Genomic DNA, 16,687 nt, shown 5'->3' with positions numbered 1-16,687 from the left:
TAAAGACACAAATTTTCCAGGTCGTGACCCCATTTTTATATCACAATTTTCTGGCGACCCCATAGACATTCTGTCTTTTATAGAAGTAATTTTTTATCATGTTTTTTTTTTTTTAATATCGGATAAATGCACAAAGTGACAAGATGCAACAGCTCAGAATACTTTTGTTTGAGATTGTGCGTGGTAAAGAATAATATTTTAAATCAGAATAATAATTAATAAACAAATAGATTTATTTATTAGACATTTCAGGCGACCCCAAGGTTGAAAAACACTGGTTTAGAGCAACAGTCAACAGTTTACAGCAATCCTGAGTGGTTTTTGGCTTTGTGTCTGTACCTAAATGAAAATGTTCTGTGTCATCAATAAATATTATATCCACACACACTGTAAAGTGTGACTTGGCCTATTTGTTATCTAGAAATATAATTTAATGTTATAACAATTTAGTGAGTTTAGTACGTGTGATAATGCAAAATCACAAGTTGAACTTATCACTAAACTTAAAGTAACATTGAAGTTAAAAAAATACGTGTTAAACTATCATAGTAATGTATGTTGCAGTCTTGAAGACAAATGGTTTTATTAACATTACTTCAAAGACATCAAAAGCAGCAGAAAAAACACAGAGTAACAGTAAAACAGTGACAGGCATCCCTCACTGCTACAAGGAATTGTCAATTCATTGGGACAGAAATATCAAATATGTATCATGTAAAAGTTGTTGAAATAAAACTAAAAATGTATGTACTGCTATGTTAGAAACAAATTATATCTATAGCTAAAATATAAAGTATAAACTATACAACCACTGCTACTACATTGTAACAACTGCTTTTGACCTAAAGGTGGCACAATTCAGTTTATTTACAACATGACAAGGGTTTGCTTTAAAAAAAAAAAAAAAAAAAGGTAAACAGGAACTCATATTTAACAGTGAAGGTCTTTGTGTTTGATAATATTTTCTTAACAGTGCCTCAAACTGCCCTGCGATTTTAAAGAGAATATGTGTATAGGAAAATCATAATATGTATAGAGCATTATATGAAATATAAAAGTGCATTAAATTATTAGACTGCATAAGATATGCAACCGGAAACTGAATTTACTTATTTGTTTTCTTAAGCTTTTTGGCACAGATTGCAAACAATGTGATTACCTGTATTTTTGAGTACTGCCCTTTTAAATTTGCTTTTATGCAGGTGATTTGTTTAATTCACTTTTTGATTTATTATGAAATATGATGTTACTGGGGAAATGGGTGCAGGTGGGGCTTGAAAGTTCACCTTCATTCAAAGAGGGGAACACCCATAAAGAGTTGGAGAACCACTGCTTTAGTGTGACAGAACTGTGTGCAGCTGTGTGCAGCTGTACGTCCTACTGCTGGATGCTCTGTTCTTGCTCATGAAGTTGACTTCTGCTTCTGCAATCTCTTACGTCATGCCTCCTCAGCACTACAATATGATACAGTATATCGTAATACAATTTCCAAATGTTGTATAGCATAAATTTAAACTATAAATAATCACTGTGACTCTGAGAAGTTACAAGTCCTATCTTCTCTTATTTCATAAAATATAATATTAAAAATAATCCAGGGCTGTTGAGCATAGGGGCCCCTGACGTTGTAAATTTGATCCCCTACGAGCTGCTTTTTTCTGTTGTTTTTTTTAATCGGTACCATCGTAATATACTGTATTTTGCACACTTGGACACAAAAGGGACTTCCAGGTGTGCATGGGTAGTTTTAACTCTCTTTAATCTGCATAACTGAGAAACGCATACATCAGCGGCACAGTCTATTTAATACAGGCGATTTGCTCGGATGCTCCCCGTCTTCACCTGAGGACCCCTGTAACCACTTAGCTGGCCCTGATGCAGCCTGTGTGCATCCTTCGCTTTGTAACCCATAATCACCATCCAATATAAATGGTGTGCTTCATAATATATCTGTGTGTGGGGGGGTTTGGGCAGGGGGCGTGTCCATAACAGTCCCAATACTACTGCAGGTTCCACATAATACCTCACTTAAATTTGAAAAGCACGTCTTGTTATCAGTCTATTGAATAAAATGTTATTTATTGTCTATACAGTGTCTGTGAGTATTTATTAGTGTAGGACTGATACCAAGCATGAGTAACTCTCTAACTACATTCATCATGACCCTTCACCAGTTCAGCAAAAATCTTTTTGCTTTAAAGTAAGGCAGTAACAAAGATTAAAAACATAAACAAGAAAACAAAAACAACAACTTTACTTCACTAAATTTGGCCCTCAGAAAATTATGAACTACAATGTTTTCCACGCCTGTGGCGTTCGCTCGTGCGCCACGCGATCCCACCTATGCTGTGAAAAAATCCTGCCGAGAGCCCTGATAATAGTAATTCATTTTATTTAAAAGTATCTTTCAGACTCTTTACAATACAAATCACAATATGGTGATATAGTCAAATCCCAACATTTTGCACATGAATTAAATTAATTAAATTAATTAAATTAAATTAAATTAAATTAAATAATAATGTTCTTGCTGGGGTTGAGTCACTCTTCAGACCATCATCCTCCATAATGTCACTGGTCATTGCTCTGCTCTTCTTCACCAGGTGAGCACACCAGTTCTTCCTGTTCCACCTCTGAGCTGCTGGGCTCCAAGTCAGGATAAATAACAAGAAAGCATGCTGCCAAGAAGCCCAGGAATGCGCCTCCAGACGCTACAACGGGAATGACACGCACACTGCCCACCGCATCAACCACAGAGCCCAGTGCAGAAGCCACCAAAATCTGGCTTATATATACCTGAAGGGAAAAGTCACACCATTGCCATAATCAAATTAAATAACTTGAACTCAAGTTTAAGATGAATACATAAACAACAATAATACTAAAGAAGAACATTTTTTTAACTCACCTGGCATGACAAAATAGCACAGTCAATACCAAATCCTCTTCGAGTGTTTGCTGGACTGTGAAGTATGTACTGAAAGAAAAATCAGTACTTTAAACCTATGTAGTAATTCATTGAATCAGCATATGAAAAAAATTAACATTAATTATTTTATTATTAAAAAAACAAAGGCAGAGAATTTAAGACAAAAACTAAATAGTTGTGATTTCAGTGTTTGAAATCACATTATATAAGGCTAGAGATCACAAACTAAGGAAAGTAAAGCAATTCACTACCATATCTATCTTATTGCATTTGACTTTACAGGTTTGTATTTGTAACATTTTGGAACATAATAAGAGTAAAAGAAAAAATGTTTGTGTGTGTAACGTAAGAAGTGAACACATTACAACATGGATAAGGGTGTGTTCCTACCGCTTTGATTTCATGGTATTGTCCAAGCAATGCATAGGGACAATAGGAAATACTCATAGAAATCACACCCATGCTGCTGATCATCACCATGACAACGTAAACATTGGGGAAGATGGCCATGACTGCAGCTCCTAAGCCACCATAGAACACAAACTGTAAGTTGTTGCATTGTCCTTGATTAGATACACTGTATCTCGACTGAACAACTCAAAAACATGTAACCGACCTACTGAGAATGTTAGCGTCCCAACGATGTAAATGACCTTGACGCTCAAATCATAATTATCCAAGTATTTCTGAAGGATAGCTGTGAAAGATATCGTTTAAAGAAAGTCAAAAAAAGTGAAGAGTTCTGATGAATCACTTCTTTGTTTGGGTGTAACAACAGAGTGAACGAAACAATCTAGGAGTGTGTTTTACCAGAGCAGACAGCAGAAGTAGCAGCATACACCACCAGCCCCCAGCAGCCCATCTGTACACCTCTGTGGTAACTCTGCAGCTCTGTGGAATTAGCTGGTGCCTACAAAGAGACATTTTTACAACAGAAATGATCAAAATGCTATGTGTTGAACATACTCAAAGCCTCACGTTTTGCTACTTCAAATTCTAAACTTGAAAGACGTGCAATATAAGACTTGTGTGTGTGAGACCGCGTTATTTGTCCGACTTGCTCGTGTTCTACTCCCCAGCACGTTCACTCAGGTCAGCAGATCAAGCGTTGCTTATGGTTCCTCAGACTCATCGCAAACTTAGGGGAGACTGAGCGTTTACATTCGACAGGCCGACTCCCTTCCTTATTTTATATCACACCTTAAGACACGCATGATCTCTTTGGCGTTAAACCAGTATTGAAGGTGACTTTTACTGTTCCAATTGTACTAGTACTGATTATTAATGTAGGCAGTAGCCATGGCTGCAGAGTGTATGGCATCAATTTTTGGACCATTCGAAGCAGTAGGTGATAGAAACATATCCTGTGTGTGTGTGTGTGTGTGTGTGTGTGTGTGTGTGTGTGTGTGTGTGTGTGTGTGTGTGTGTGTGTGTGTGTGTGTGTGTGTACCGTTGGGTCTCCATTGAAAACAACTTGCCCCATAAAATCTGTATAAAACACAGACTGAGCTATGTAGGCGAACCATGTGAGAAGGTGACACACACATAATCTCCAGAGCTGTGTCGGCATCTACAAAACCGAAAAAAAAAAAAAAAAATCATAATCAAAATCAGAACAAAGATATATAATAAGGGGGTAAGCAATTTAGCTAACCTTAAACATGGACTGCCACAACAGTCGCACAGTTGTACCCTTGTCTTCTCCTTCTTCACTACTGGAGCTTTCTGATGACAGACTACCAGACGATAGCCGAAACGGTCGTTTGATGTCTGTTAGGTCATTCAGACTACGTGAGGTCTTAATTCTCACAGGGCTTGAAAGTCCAGTGCGACGCAGTCGGGATCGTTGTAATCCCACACGACTGTAATATGAAAAAGTAAACGATGGCTGGAGGAAGAAAAAATATCAAATCTGTCTTTTTAACTTGGTCAAAAAAAGTGCAGAAATAATCCTTGCAGACACTGATTTTATCATTTTGTACTTGTCTGTAGAAGCTTGGAGCTCGAACTCTTGGTGAAACTGAAGCATTGGGAACATGGACCCTCATCTTATTGCAGGCGTGGGCTTTGGTGGTATCAGATGTGAATGGCTGGGGCAGAGGAAAGGCACAATAGGTCACAATGGAGAAAAGATTCATTAAAACATGAAATAATCCAAACAAATATAACATTAAGAGTGTCAGTCACTCATATTAAATCATTTCACATACACTAATAATATACAATACCTCAATGCTCACCCAAGAGGCTTCTTTAGTTCAAAAAGCATTAACTAGGTGAACCAGAAGCACAAACTACATTAAAGCTGCAGTATGCAAGTCTCTTTTGGCATCATTTAGACAAAAATCCATAACCATCTTTGAGCATATTGTAATCCAAAGTGTTCTGAGTGGACAGTGAATCTATTCTCCTTCTCCTGACCCTGTAAATGACATTTATAAATCCAGGAGCGTGATGCTGGAAGTCAGCCAATCAGAGATCTTTCTACAAACACGTGTGCTCCATAGGCAATTTTGGTTGCATTACTATTGGCTGCGTGACTGAAGTCAGACGCGTTCACGTACCAAGCGCAATGAGGGACGTTCCAGCAGAAGTCTCCATCGCGGCATTAGACACAACAGTTACACGGCAAATCAAGCGGAAAATGGCAAACCGAGGTGGAGAAGCAACAGAATAAAGGCACAAACATACTCAGGAGGAACGGACCGCTTTGCATCCTTGCGGATCCCCGTGACTGCGCAGGGTCAGCCGCATGTACTGGTGTCAGAGAGAGAGTGATAACAGACGGGATAAATGGCACATAAACTGAAGAGAAGCTTATTCAATGTGAATTTATTTTACAATCTGGATGTGTAGTGGTGGTTGTCACTTTGCCCTGAGCGGCAGCTGAGATCACAGCCGCCTCTCTGGTGGGGGAGGAGTTGACGGCAGCAGCCGCTGTTCAGGACAGTAACTTCAGAGGCATACTTACATTCATGTCAGTCTCTAAAACACCAGAAAACTCTCCACTAACAGAAGATAAAGTCCATACATTTGTCACTAGTCTATATTGAGAAAAAAGTTGCTAAGAGCGTTCACAAACGATACCGGTAAGGGAGGCTAAGTTTCGGTTTCGGTTTCCAAACGGAGCGAAGAGAGGATACTACAAACTGCAGCTTTAACATTTCAAGAGCTGGTATTACCTTTGTCAGATGAAGGTTTTCTGTACCACAGCTCATCTCAGCTTGATTTACAGGCTCTACATGTATTTCCGTGTCAGCAATCAGTAGTTCCTTGGGATGAGATGAGGATCCATTACCAGGGTCTGATGGCTTAAAAGCATCATCCAGCTCTCCTTGCGTTTGTGGATGAAAAATGTCCTCTGACCAAAAAACCAGAGTGCTTGGGTCGAGATCAGGGTCCAACTCTATGGTAGCGTCTGGCATGGCTAAGATGGAATCACTTTTACTCCTCACTCGGTCTACCATGAGAAAATCCACATCTCCTTGCACAGAACCCAAATTCTTGTCCTCTTCAAATGAGTCGTGAGCAGAAGCATCTTCCTCTGGAATCACATGTATTACAGGAAGTATGTGGCCAACTGGCCTTAAGGACGACTGGCTCTGTGACTTTCTGCTTTCTGTGTCCTTCAACATTATGGATGGTGTGAAATGTACCTCGGGAATACTGAGCATGTGCAGTATGACAGAAATAATAAAGAAGATGCTCACAAACAGAAAGAGGACCTGCTGCTGAGAATAAAAGGCTTGACCCAGAGCTGTGTTGCTCCAGTCAAGACCTCCCAGCATGTATCCCACCGCTCCACCCAGTCCTAGGAAAAAAACATGTAGCGAGGTAATACAGTTAACCCTAAAATACTGGCATTTTTGTGCTAATTTGAAAATATGTCTTATTTTTCGTTAAATAATTTGATTTTTCACAATGCAAAACATTGAAATGATCAAACCAAACAGTTTCGCAATATATGGACTTTTTTTTTTTTAATCAGGAGTAAAAAAAATCAAATTGGACACGTGACACACAATCTAATTCAACATCAGTCACATTGCCTGTGACATTTTTCATATTTTTGCCTGTACTGCTTGCATTAAACATGACAACACCATTATTGTACGTAATAGATAGATAGTGGGGGCTATTGCAAAGTGCACGTCTGTTGCAAAATAAAAACAAAAAGCTTGACTCAAACCACAATACCATTTACATTTGGAGCAGGAGGTGAAGAAGTAGTAATAGTTATTTAATCATTTACAGAATAAAATATAAATAGGTGTTGGATTGGAGTTTTTGACTACATAACATGAGTCTCAACCGGTGCAAAGTTCAGAGACATTAAAAAAATTTCTTTACATTTTAAACAGCATCTTTAAATCAAGAGGAACTTGATACGACACTATTTATCTGGACTTGGAAAGACTGGGATTACTCTGGGAGAGCAGGTACAGTACTTTAATCTGAAATTACCGGTAACCTTAATTTGAATATAATTCCATCTTTAGAGCGCAAAAAGCACCTTACTGTTTCCAAGGTTCCTACAGCTTCAGTCAAACAAAATACAAGACTTTTTAATGCCATTTGACATTAAATATAAGACCAACTTCACAATAAACACAATTGGGGATAAATACGCCACATCAATTATATAGGGTTAGGGTGATTTTTTTTCCCAGTGTCGAGTGCACATGTGCAACTGACGGCCTGCAAAGTAAACACACATAAATACACAAATTGACTGTAAAATGCACAAAAAACACACTAAAATAATCCAAATCACTCCAAAAACACACAAGATGACTACAAAAATAGCCAGAAATCTATTAAACAACAGCAAAAATACAAAAAACTATACAAATATTAATCAAAGAAAACAACTAATTTATAACCATAGGTTTTAACTGACCATTTATTTTGAAATGTGAGACTAATTACAATTATAAATTCATACTTACTGTATATGTTAAAACTTAAGATTTTTTAAATGTTAATTTAAGACATTTTAATGACAATTAAGGCCTTATTTTTAGATTCATAAATGTAATGCCTTTTAAGACTTTTTAAGGATCTGTGGGAATCCTGGTTTACACAATTTATATCTTTACAGAAAATGTAATTTGTATGTGGATCCAACAGTGAGATCTTTGCACCATAGATGGTTGATACGTAAGGTAATATACTGCATGTCTCACCAGCAGAGAAGGCATGAATATTCAAAGCCATATCTTGCTCGTCACTGTCAGCAACATCAAGAAGGTAAGCTCTGATTGGTCCGTCGCTGGCATCAGCACAGAAGTCTAGTACCACCACACCTACTACAGTAAGAATGATGCCAATGAGCTGGTTGTTGGGACGGTCACCGATGGAAAGACCTAAAAGAAAACCACACATTGTTCCCCAGTTAAAACAAACTGTAACTATAGGCAGTTTAGGCAGCAGGTGAATTTTTATTCTACATTTTGAGGTGTTGGTCTTTTAAATCCTGGCTTTTTTCCCCCATAAGGTGGATAGAGCTTGTGGTGTATGTGTGTGAGATGCATAATGGTGTGTTCATCATGGGAAACAGATGAGATGATGGATGCAGTGTGATGCTTGTTACAAATTTGTTTTCAATTACCCATGTTCAACTGCAATTCAATTATGATTAGGGATGTCCGGATCCGAAATCGATACCAGATATCGGTACGATATTAGCCTCAAAAGGAATATCGGATTCAAATTTCCGGATTCTCTGATTTTTTATTTTTTTTTTTCCTCAATTAATTTTTTAATTTATTTTATTCAATTGTAGAATATTGTAAATATTATGTTGAAGGTTAAAATGTATGTAACCAATTGGTTAATAATAAATGGGTCAGTTTTTCTCATACCTACTGTTGCTGACTATTGTTCTCTGTTTGAGTAACATCACTTGATCAAGCCTTTTCTAACATTCCACATTACAAAATAATAATAATAATTAAAAAAAAAGTATGTATGATTCATGCTGATATCAGATCAATATCGGTATCGGCCGATACGCAAGGCTGCAATATCGGTAACATATTAGAAAGGAAAAAGCTGTATCGAGTCATCCCTAATTATGATTACAGTGACGAGCGTTTTTCCAATTACAATTAACTTACAATTATTTTTATCCTTAGAAACTCAATTACAATTACGTTCTCAATTACTAAAGTTCAATTACAAATAATTACAATTACTGAGCCTGAAATAAATAACCTAATAAAAGCATCACTAATGATAACGGGTCGTAATGCAGCTGTAAAATACACTAAAAACAAATATCTATCATCTAATTTCTTTCCTATCTATTGGTTACCTTGTTAGGCTTCCTAATCAATAAAAATATAGGTTTTAATATTTTTGGTATGAGCGTCTGAGTCTCTTTTGTGTCAGTAAACACCTCGGTTTAATTTTTTTGAAAATGGTCAAATGTGAGAAAGCTTGTAATGAAACATATTTTAATTATTCTTAACTACATTTGTGTAAAACTAGAGGTAGAATTGTAACATGGTTCCCCTGTTTGGCGTTGAATTATAATTGACAATTTTTTTAGAATTTGCACGGCAATTACAAATACAAAGTCAATTATCTGAACTCAGTTACAATTTATTTACGATTAACACAGCAACAGATTTTTTAAAATTACAATTACAATTAAAAGTACACCTTAATTGTAACTGATTATCAATTATGCAATTACAATTATAATTAATAATAATAATACATTTCATTTTGAATGCACTTTACATTTGATACCAAATCTCAAAGTGCTACAAGATTAAAACAATACAACGCAACATATATTAAAAGACAGGACTGAAAACAAGCATTTGCTGTTAAAAAGAGACAGGACTAAAAATAGGCATTAACTGTTAAAATAAGCTTGTGTAAAGATGTGAGTTTGAAGTCTTTTCTTAAAATCACCCCCACCCTAAACACAACGTACCTAAGCATTACTTCAGGTCAGATTAGTGCCATAATATCAAAAAACAACTAAAGTCCCTCCAACACCAGGCAGGTGGTCACAATAATGTGTGTGTTGTGTAAGACAGGATCTCCACTGGGATCTTGCACTTACCAAGGAGTGATCCATTTAAAAACAGAGCCATTCCCAGTAGCACACCCACACAAAGAGCTAGAATGAATGGTCTTCTGCGCCCACATCTTAAGGTACAACCGTCACTAGCCGAGCCAATCACAGGCGTGAACAGGAGTCCCAGGACGGGACTAAGGAACCAGGTTAAACTGTAGTATTGCTCAGGAAGACCTAGAACACAAAGAGTGGAAGCATTAAAGGACAAATCATGTGAAAACAAATAAAGCCTATTAAAGTATACCTAGCAAGATCGCTCAATATCACAAAATATCTATATTTTGATTAGTGTGGAAACGATTTTATAGCTCAGTTGTTCAAAATTTCATATCAGGTGATCACGTGTTGGTGATTTTGTCATGCTTTAGCACGATTACCACAAAAATGCAACATGTCTGTGCAAGAATGCCGGCAAGTAGTAAAAAAAGAAAAGTAGCAACTTCAGGGATTGGTTAAACTCAGCGCTGCATACCAATGTCAGACCAAAAAAGGTCAAATCTTCTCTATTAAGTTGTGGAACATGTAAATTGAATGAGTAAGAAGTATGATAATATTATTAAGGAGAACAAGAACAACAAAAACAGAAAGAACAAGAACAGTTCTTTGTAAATTGTAATTCATAAATATATTTCCCATCCTAAAAAATTGTAAAACTTACATATTAACATTCAAAATAAAGGAAAGTGGTTAAGTGATGGGCTTTGCGAGCTTCTAATGTTAACCTGTCAAAAAAGAAGCAATTTAAAAGCAAATGTGAGGCATCCATTTTTTGTACTGAATTGTATCATAACTGAGACAAATGAGATAAAGAATTAAAACAAGCAAACAAACCAAAACTGTTTTTAATTTTTTGTTTTGTTTTTAGTTATTGATAAATCTAAGTCAGATAACAGACTAGTCTTTGGCAAACTTTATCATACAAATTATGTTTGGTAATTAAGTTTGGTTTTTCAAACACTTTGAATATAAACGAACTGAACTTGGTTACTTTTAAGCCATCTTTTATATAAAACTGTAGCCATGAAGGCAATGGGAGTAAAATGTGCTGTGTTAGACATTCCTGTCATACCGAGCCAGGGGAAAATGCTTTTGTTTCTTTCTGCCATGGTGGTGAACTTGACGTCTAACTGTAGAGCACTCAGTTGTTCACTGAGAGGGATTATATGACCCAGAACCCCAAACAGGGAAATGATCCTTTGACTTAAGTGTGATCAGGTTAGATGTTGAATTTATATATAATCATGTTAATAAATTACAGAGAAAAAACCTGACCCTTCAAACAGGGCTTGATGAGAAGACATTTGGAAACCCTTTTTTGTTCTACTAATGTCTTGTGGAATGTCTACATTGATACACATGTATGTGCATTCATACCACACTAGTGTGACCTACGAGATTGTTGGATGTGCAGAATGAAAGTGCAGAAGTGCATTTAGTATCAGTAGAGTAAAATCTCCATGTCACTGCTCTATCCATCCATTTATACACCTGCCTATCCCCACACAGCATGCACAGGACACTAGTCCAATGGTCACAGGGAAAACACACAGACAAAAATAAATAAATAAATAAATCAATTCAAACAATCCTATGGGCAATTTGACTAACTCAACTCAAGCTAACCTGACATACGGTAGGGCTGCTCGATTATAGATAAAACAATAATCATGATTATTTTAGTCATAATTGAAATCACGATTATTCAAACGAATATTTGTCAACCAGAAATTATTTATTTTTGTACAAAAAAAACATAAAATATATTCTTTAAACATACATAAAATCCTTCAAACATAAAAAATCAAGTATGTTCACTTTTGCACAAAACAAAACACTCCTTTCACGTGATGTGTCTTTGCTCTAGGTCTTCATCATCAAACACAAAGTGTTCCCATAAAAGAGAATTTGACTTGCCATAAGCGTTTTTTTCTGCATTTCTTCTGCCATGTTTCAAGACAGCAACAACTTTCCTCATGTTAGCCTGCAAGCTAGCTTTAGCTTTGAGAGGGGCGGGGTGGAGGGGAGGAGCTTGCGTGTGAGTGGATTAAACAACTCAAAGTTAGTATTAATAATATGTGCGTGCCAAGCTTTATTATTTGTAGATGTCCGAAATAGTGGGTTTGTTTTATTTAGCAAATAAAACATATGTAAAAGAAAATAAATTATATACATATATATATATATATATATATATATATATATAAATATAACCCTAACCCTTGATTATGTTATTTTTGTAATTGTTGGGTGATTATAATCAAAATGGTAATTTAATTTTGATTAATTGAGCAGCCCTAACATTTGGTACATTTTGTGGATTGAGAGCAAAAAACAAAGACCCAAAACTGCACCTTAAGATGCAAATTAATTATAGAAAATTTCCACATTGATTCGTTTTTAATTGTCAACAATTGTGCACTGTATAAGTGTGTAGCGCCATATGCAGTTTTTGGGGGTCAAAAGTAAATTAGTTTTCCCAAATTAGTTTGAAAAAATACAATTCTTAATATAATGTGCATAGTATACAAATACTTTAAGTGCCATAAAACACAATAACTATACAAAATATATATGAATCAATTTGTTGTTCCACCTCAGGTGTGTTCTATAACTTTTCAGTGAAATGGTCTAAAACTTTTGAACCTTTAGGTTGGTTCTTCTTCTGTTGTGCAATTCTTCTTCACAATGTAAATGGTGAAGTGACACTGCACCCAGCAGTTCATGTATGGTACTGCAGCAAATATGAAGCAGAATGCGGCCGCCGGTCTGATTTTATCATGAATTTGCCTGAGGCTAAAAAATATATTATTGACAGGACATGAAGTCAGTCAAAGTTATAGAAGAATTATTGACAGCATGAAATAAAAGCAACATAGTGAGATGTAATGAGTGTTGCACCTCCTTACCAATCTGCAGCAGGACTGGTGTGACCAGAGCCGTTTCCATCGCATAACAAAACTCCCGTCCAAACATCACCGCGCCGTGCATTAGCCAGCGGTACAAAGGGATACGCACTCCTCCGTCCTCCTCTTCTTTCCCTTTATCACTTTTATTGTCTCCCATTTCCTCTGTGGGTTTTCCATTTTTTTTAAACATCATTGTCTCTTTATTCTCTGCTGCTCTTCCCATTACACTTTCGCTCAACTTTAGAAGATCCATTTAATATTATAACATAATCGACATTTTTTTTTATCTAATTCATTAACATGTTCATCCTTTTGCTGACTTGAGGTCAAAGAAAAAGTCAGCAATTGTATCTTCTTTTTTGAAATAATAAGTTTTTCTTCCTCAGATGCATCTACTGATTGCTTTCATGTGTCCTTATGAGTTCTATCTGGGCATTTAAGGTATATTACCTAATAATATGTAGATTATGCATACCTGCAGAGCACTAAAGTACTGTAAAAAACTTGTCAAAACTACTAATGAAGTAATCCTATTTTATCATGAGAAGACATGATGTGCTAAGCTGAAAAATAACATTGCTATTTATAAATATAATGAGCAGCATAAAAAGTAAAAGTCCACTCTAAAACAATTTAGCAAAGAGGATCAGGTTGAGCAGGAGATGTGAAAGGGTTCAGAACCAGAACCAGATCTACCGTGGTTACACAGGCACCTGCAAAAAAAAAACCACAAAAACAAGGACAACTGTCAGACAGATAATGTACTTTTCTGAATATTTGGTAAAAATTGAGGCATGGGTGAAATACTGCTAATAGTTTTGAGTTAAAAATATCTTGTGCACTTGGCTCCCAGGAGCAGGAGGAGAAGAAAAAATAGCCTCCTCAAAAATGAAGTATGCTGGGAAGTAGTTTGCAGTCAACATTGAACAACTTCCCCTTTAGCAACATTATTACTGTTGACAAATATGTTAGTCACAACTTGCAATTCTTATTCCATTTCATGCACACATTTTGGTACGAAATGTAACGGTGAAGTGATATGAATTCTAATGTTACAATCAATTACATTCCTCTTTTTATTTATTTCTGTGCAGTCCACAGTCATATACAGTCCCCCCCCCACATCCCTGTTTTTTTCACATCAGATCTTTTCAACAACTTCAGACCTAACCATAGATATAAAGTTTTCATCATATTTCTGTATTTTTTTTATGCCCTTTCAGTCATAAAAACACATTTTTTTTCCAAAAACAAAAACACACAAAAAAAGTTTATTACAGCCTTGACTGGGTCAATAATTAATAGGAACATTGATTTTATGGCATTATTACTTTTTGAGCTATGGGCATTTATTGAAAAAAAAACCTACACTCTTTGAGCTTAGGGACCAAAACGGTACCCTTCATAAAAGTTTCTTTAAAATGTCATATATATAAAATGTTTTTTTCCCCAGTTTTTTCACCTCAGATTTTTTCAACAACTTCAGACCTAACCATAAATATAAAATATAAAAAAGTATACAGTTTATCATGATACACTTTTTTTTTTGTTACATTTGATATGTATCCCTAATTTCCTTTTATGTTTTTGCTTTCCTCTTCTTTTTTTCATTGTTTTTTTTTGTTCTGTTCTGTTAAATAATGTGTACTTTTGATGATAGTTGTCTGGGAAAATTACATTTTGTTTAAAAAGAGAGAGAGAGAGAGAGAGAGAGAGAGAGAGAGAGGCAAACACAAATTACGCATTTTTTTATTTTCATTTTTTTCAAAAATAAGGTGCATTTTGGATTTTGAAGGTAAAGACTTAGATTTATTAGGTATTTATGAGAAAACCGTCCACAGTTATATGTCAGGATAACAGTCTAGCCTAAACATGTGGTTATAATGGGAGTCAATGGGAACAAATTGGTCCCAAACACAAAAAGTGGTGAAAACTCCTGCCCAAGGTTCATACAATTAGGCTTTAAACTATGGAAGCACATTCCTGCCAGTAAAAAAAAAAACAAAAAACAAAAAAAAAAACAACTAGGAAAAGTAAAATAAAAATATAAAAAAATAAATAAAAGTAAAAGTCATGAGGTACTCTTATTATTATTATTATTATTATTATTATTATTATTATTATTATTATTACTGGCCGGAATGGCCTTCCATATTAAACTGAATGAGAAATTGAGAAGTTAATACACGTTTGGTCCCTAACAAGGTGCCCCTAGGGTTAAGGTATACAGTGGAGGTGAAATACAGGACGAGGCAATAATTAAACTTGAATCCTAACAGGTTTCCGTTGTTGCGTGCGTGTGTGTGTGCGTGCGTGTGTGTGTGTGTGTGTGGAGTGTGTGTGTGTGTGTGTTGTGTGTGTGTGTGTGTGTGTGTGTGTGTGTGTGTGTGTGTGATCTACAGGTTTGATCCTCCACGCGGTGGATCCCAGTAGATTTAAGCTACACGTGACTCCCACCAGGTATCCCAGTATTATAACCAGTATGAACATGAGCCCGCTCTGCTAAAGTTGAACACCTACAAACAAACCTACAATAACATTAAGCTATTAACCATTGTTCCAGTGTGAACGTTTCAAGCACAGCATTTCAGTTTCTTTTAATTCTCACTAAAACAACCTCACACTGGCCAAATAAAGTAAGGAAGCGACGACATAGCTGAGAAACAACAATAATAATAATAATAATAATAAAATAAAGTGACTTACCAGTGGAATGAACTCTGTGCGAACGTACAAGTGTGAATATTTCACTGTAAGGAATTTGAAATTATTTAACATTCGATAGTCCATCGAGTGGATCACCACCATACTGAACATGAAGTTCACTGGTTTCCACGGTAACAAAACGGGGCGTGGTCTCAGCCTTTCCCACCGAGGTAAAACCTGGACAATATTTGTTTTATGCTGTAAATGAATACACATAATGAACACTGCTGAGGTCCAAACACTGCAAACAGCACAGCACCGCAAGTGCCACCCCTACATACAATTATTCACAACATTTCTGAGCCCACCACTTCCTGGTTAGGGGTGCAACTTCCTGCTTGCTGAATGAATACAAGAAAAATAAGGAAAAATTCTCGATAATGTAGTATTATAATAATAATAATAATAATAATAATAATAATAATAATAATAATAATAATAATAAACAATTTAGCTCTCTTTTTCGCAGCATTTAGATAATGTCATGTGCTTTATACAGATTTCACAACAAGAACCCTGGACAGATAACTTAAAATTATTACTTACTGTTTTAACTGTTCTAGCAACAGATGTGTAAAATTGTTTACAGTATCATTGAGTGAAATTACAAACATCAACATGTGGGAAGGAAGACAATAATCCAATTACTGAGAACACAATGGAATTATAACTTCATATAAAATGTAAAAAAAATTTTTTTTCATTTAGGATAGTTTTGTTTGTGTTATATTTATTTTCTTTTTTATCTATTCTTTCCCTTTTTAACATTTTATTTTTGTGCAGAACACATGGGAAAATATTAACATATTAAACAACAGTTAATATATAAACATTTTATTGCTTGTAAATGTACCAAACCTATTAGATTTGAATGCAATGCTTCCCTCTGCTGATCAAAATATGTATTGATTATTTACAACGAAATATTATACTCTTATGTCAGAGATGGGCAACTTCTATCAGAGCAGGGCCCACAAAACTGTGATTGTCTGATCCGAGGGCCACATTATCAACATTTATGTTAGCATTTAGAATAATGACCAATTCAAGCAT

General features: G+C 35.7%; 1 protein-coding gene across 5 annotated transcripts; it reads right to left on the bottom strand.

Moving 5' to 3' along the window:
• Positions 1 to 2,535: 2,535 nt before the first annotated feature.
• Positions 2,536 to 15,849, bottom strand: LOC114477777 (solute carrier family 45 member 4-like). 5 transcript variants are annotated; one of them, XM_028470372.1, is made up of 13 exons: positions 15,635 to 15,849; positions 12,929 to 13,641; positions 10,008 to 10,196; positions 8,116 to 8,295; positions 6,112 to 6,740; positions 4,912 to 5,019; positions 4,584 to 4,817; positions 4,380 to 4,499; positions 3,740 to 3,839; positions 3,546 to 3,626; positions 3,320 to 3,450; positions 2,909 to 2,977; positions 2,536 to 2,796 (listed from the first exon to the last, which is right to left on the bottom strand). In XM_028470372.1, the coding sequence occupies exons 2-13, from the start codon at positions 13,179 to 13,181 to the stop codon at positions 2,572 to 2,574; spliced, it is 2,319 nt and encodes a 772-aa protein (XP_028326173.1). In that variant the 5' UTR covers positions 13,182 to 13,641; positions 15,635 to 15,849; the 3' UTR covers positions 2,536 to 2,571. The 5 variants fall into 5 exon arrangements, 3 of the variants coding, with proteins under 3 accessions (XP_028326173.1, XP_028326174.1, XP_028326175.1); XM_028470373.1 differs by lacking the exon at positions 2,909 to 2,977; XM_028470374.1 differs by lacking the exons at positions 12,929 to 13,641; positions 15,635 to 15,849 and adding an exon at positions 10,267 to 10,352.
• Between the last annotated feature and the right edge of the window lie 838 nt (positions 15,850 to 16,687).

The sequence above is a fragment of the Gouania willdenowi genome, chromosome 16 (genome assembly GCF_900634775.1).
Source record: "Gouania willdenowi chromosome 16, fGouWil2.1, whole genome shotgun sequence".
Lineage (NCBI taxonomy): Eukaryota > Metazoa > Chordata > Actinopteri > Blenniiformes > Gobiesocidae > Gouania > Gouania willdenowi.
Note: the sequence above shows the minus strand (reverse complement) of the source record. Positions and strands in the feature narration are given on the sequence as shown.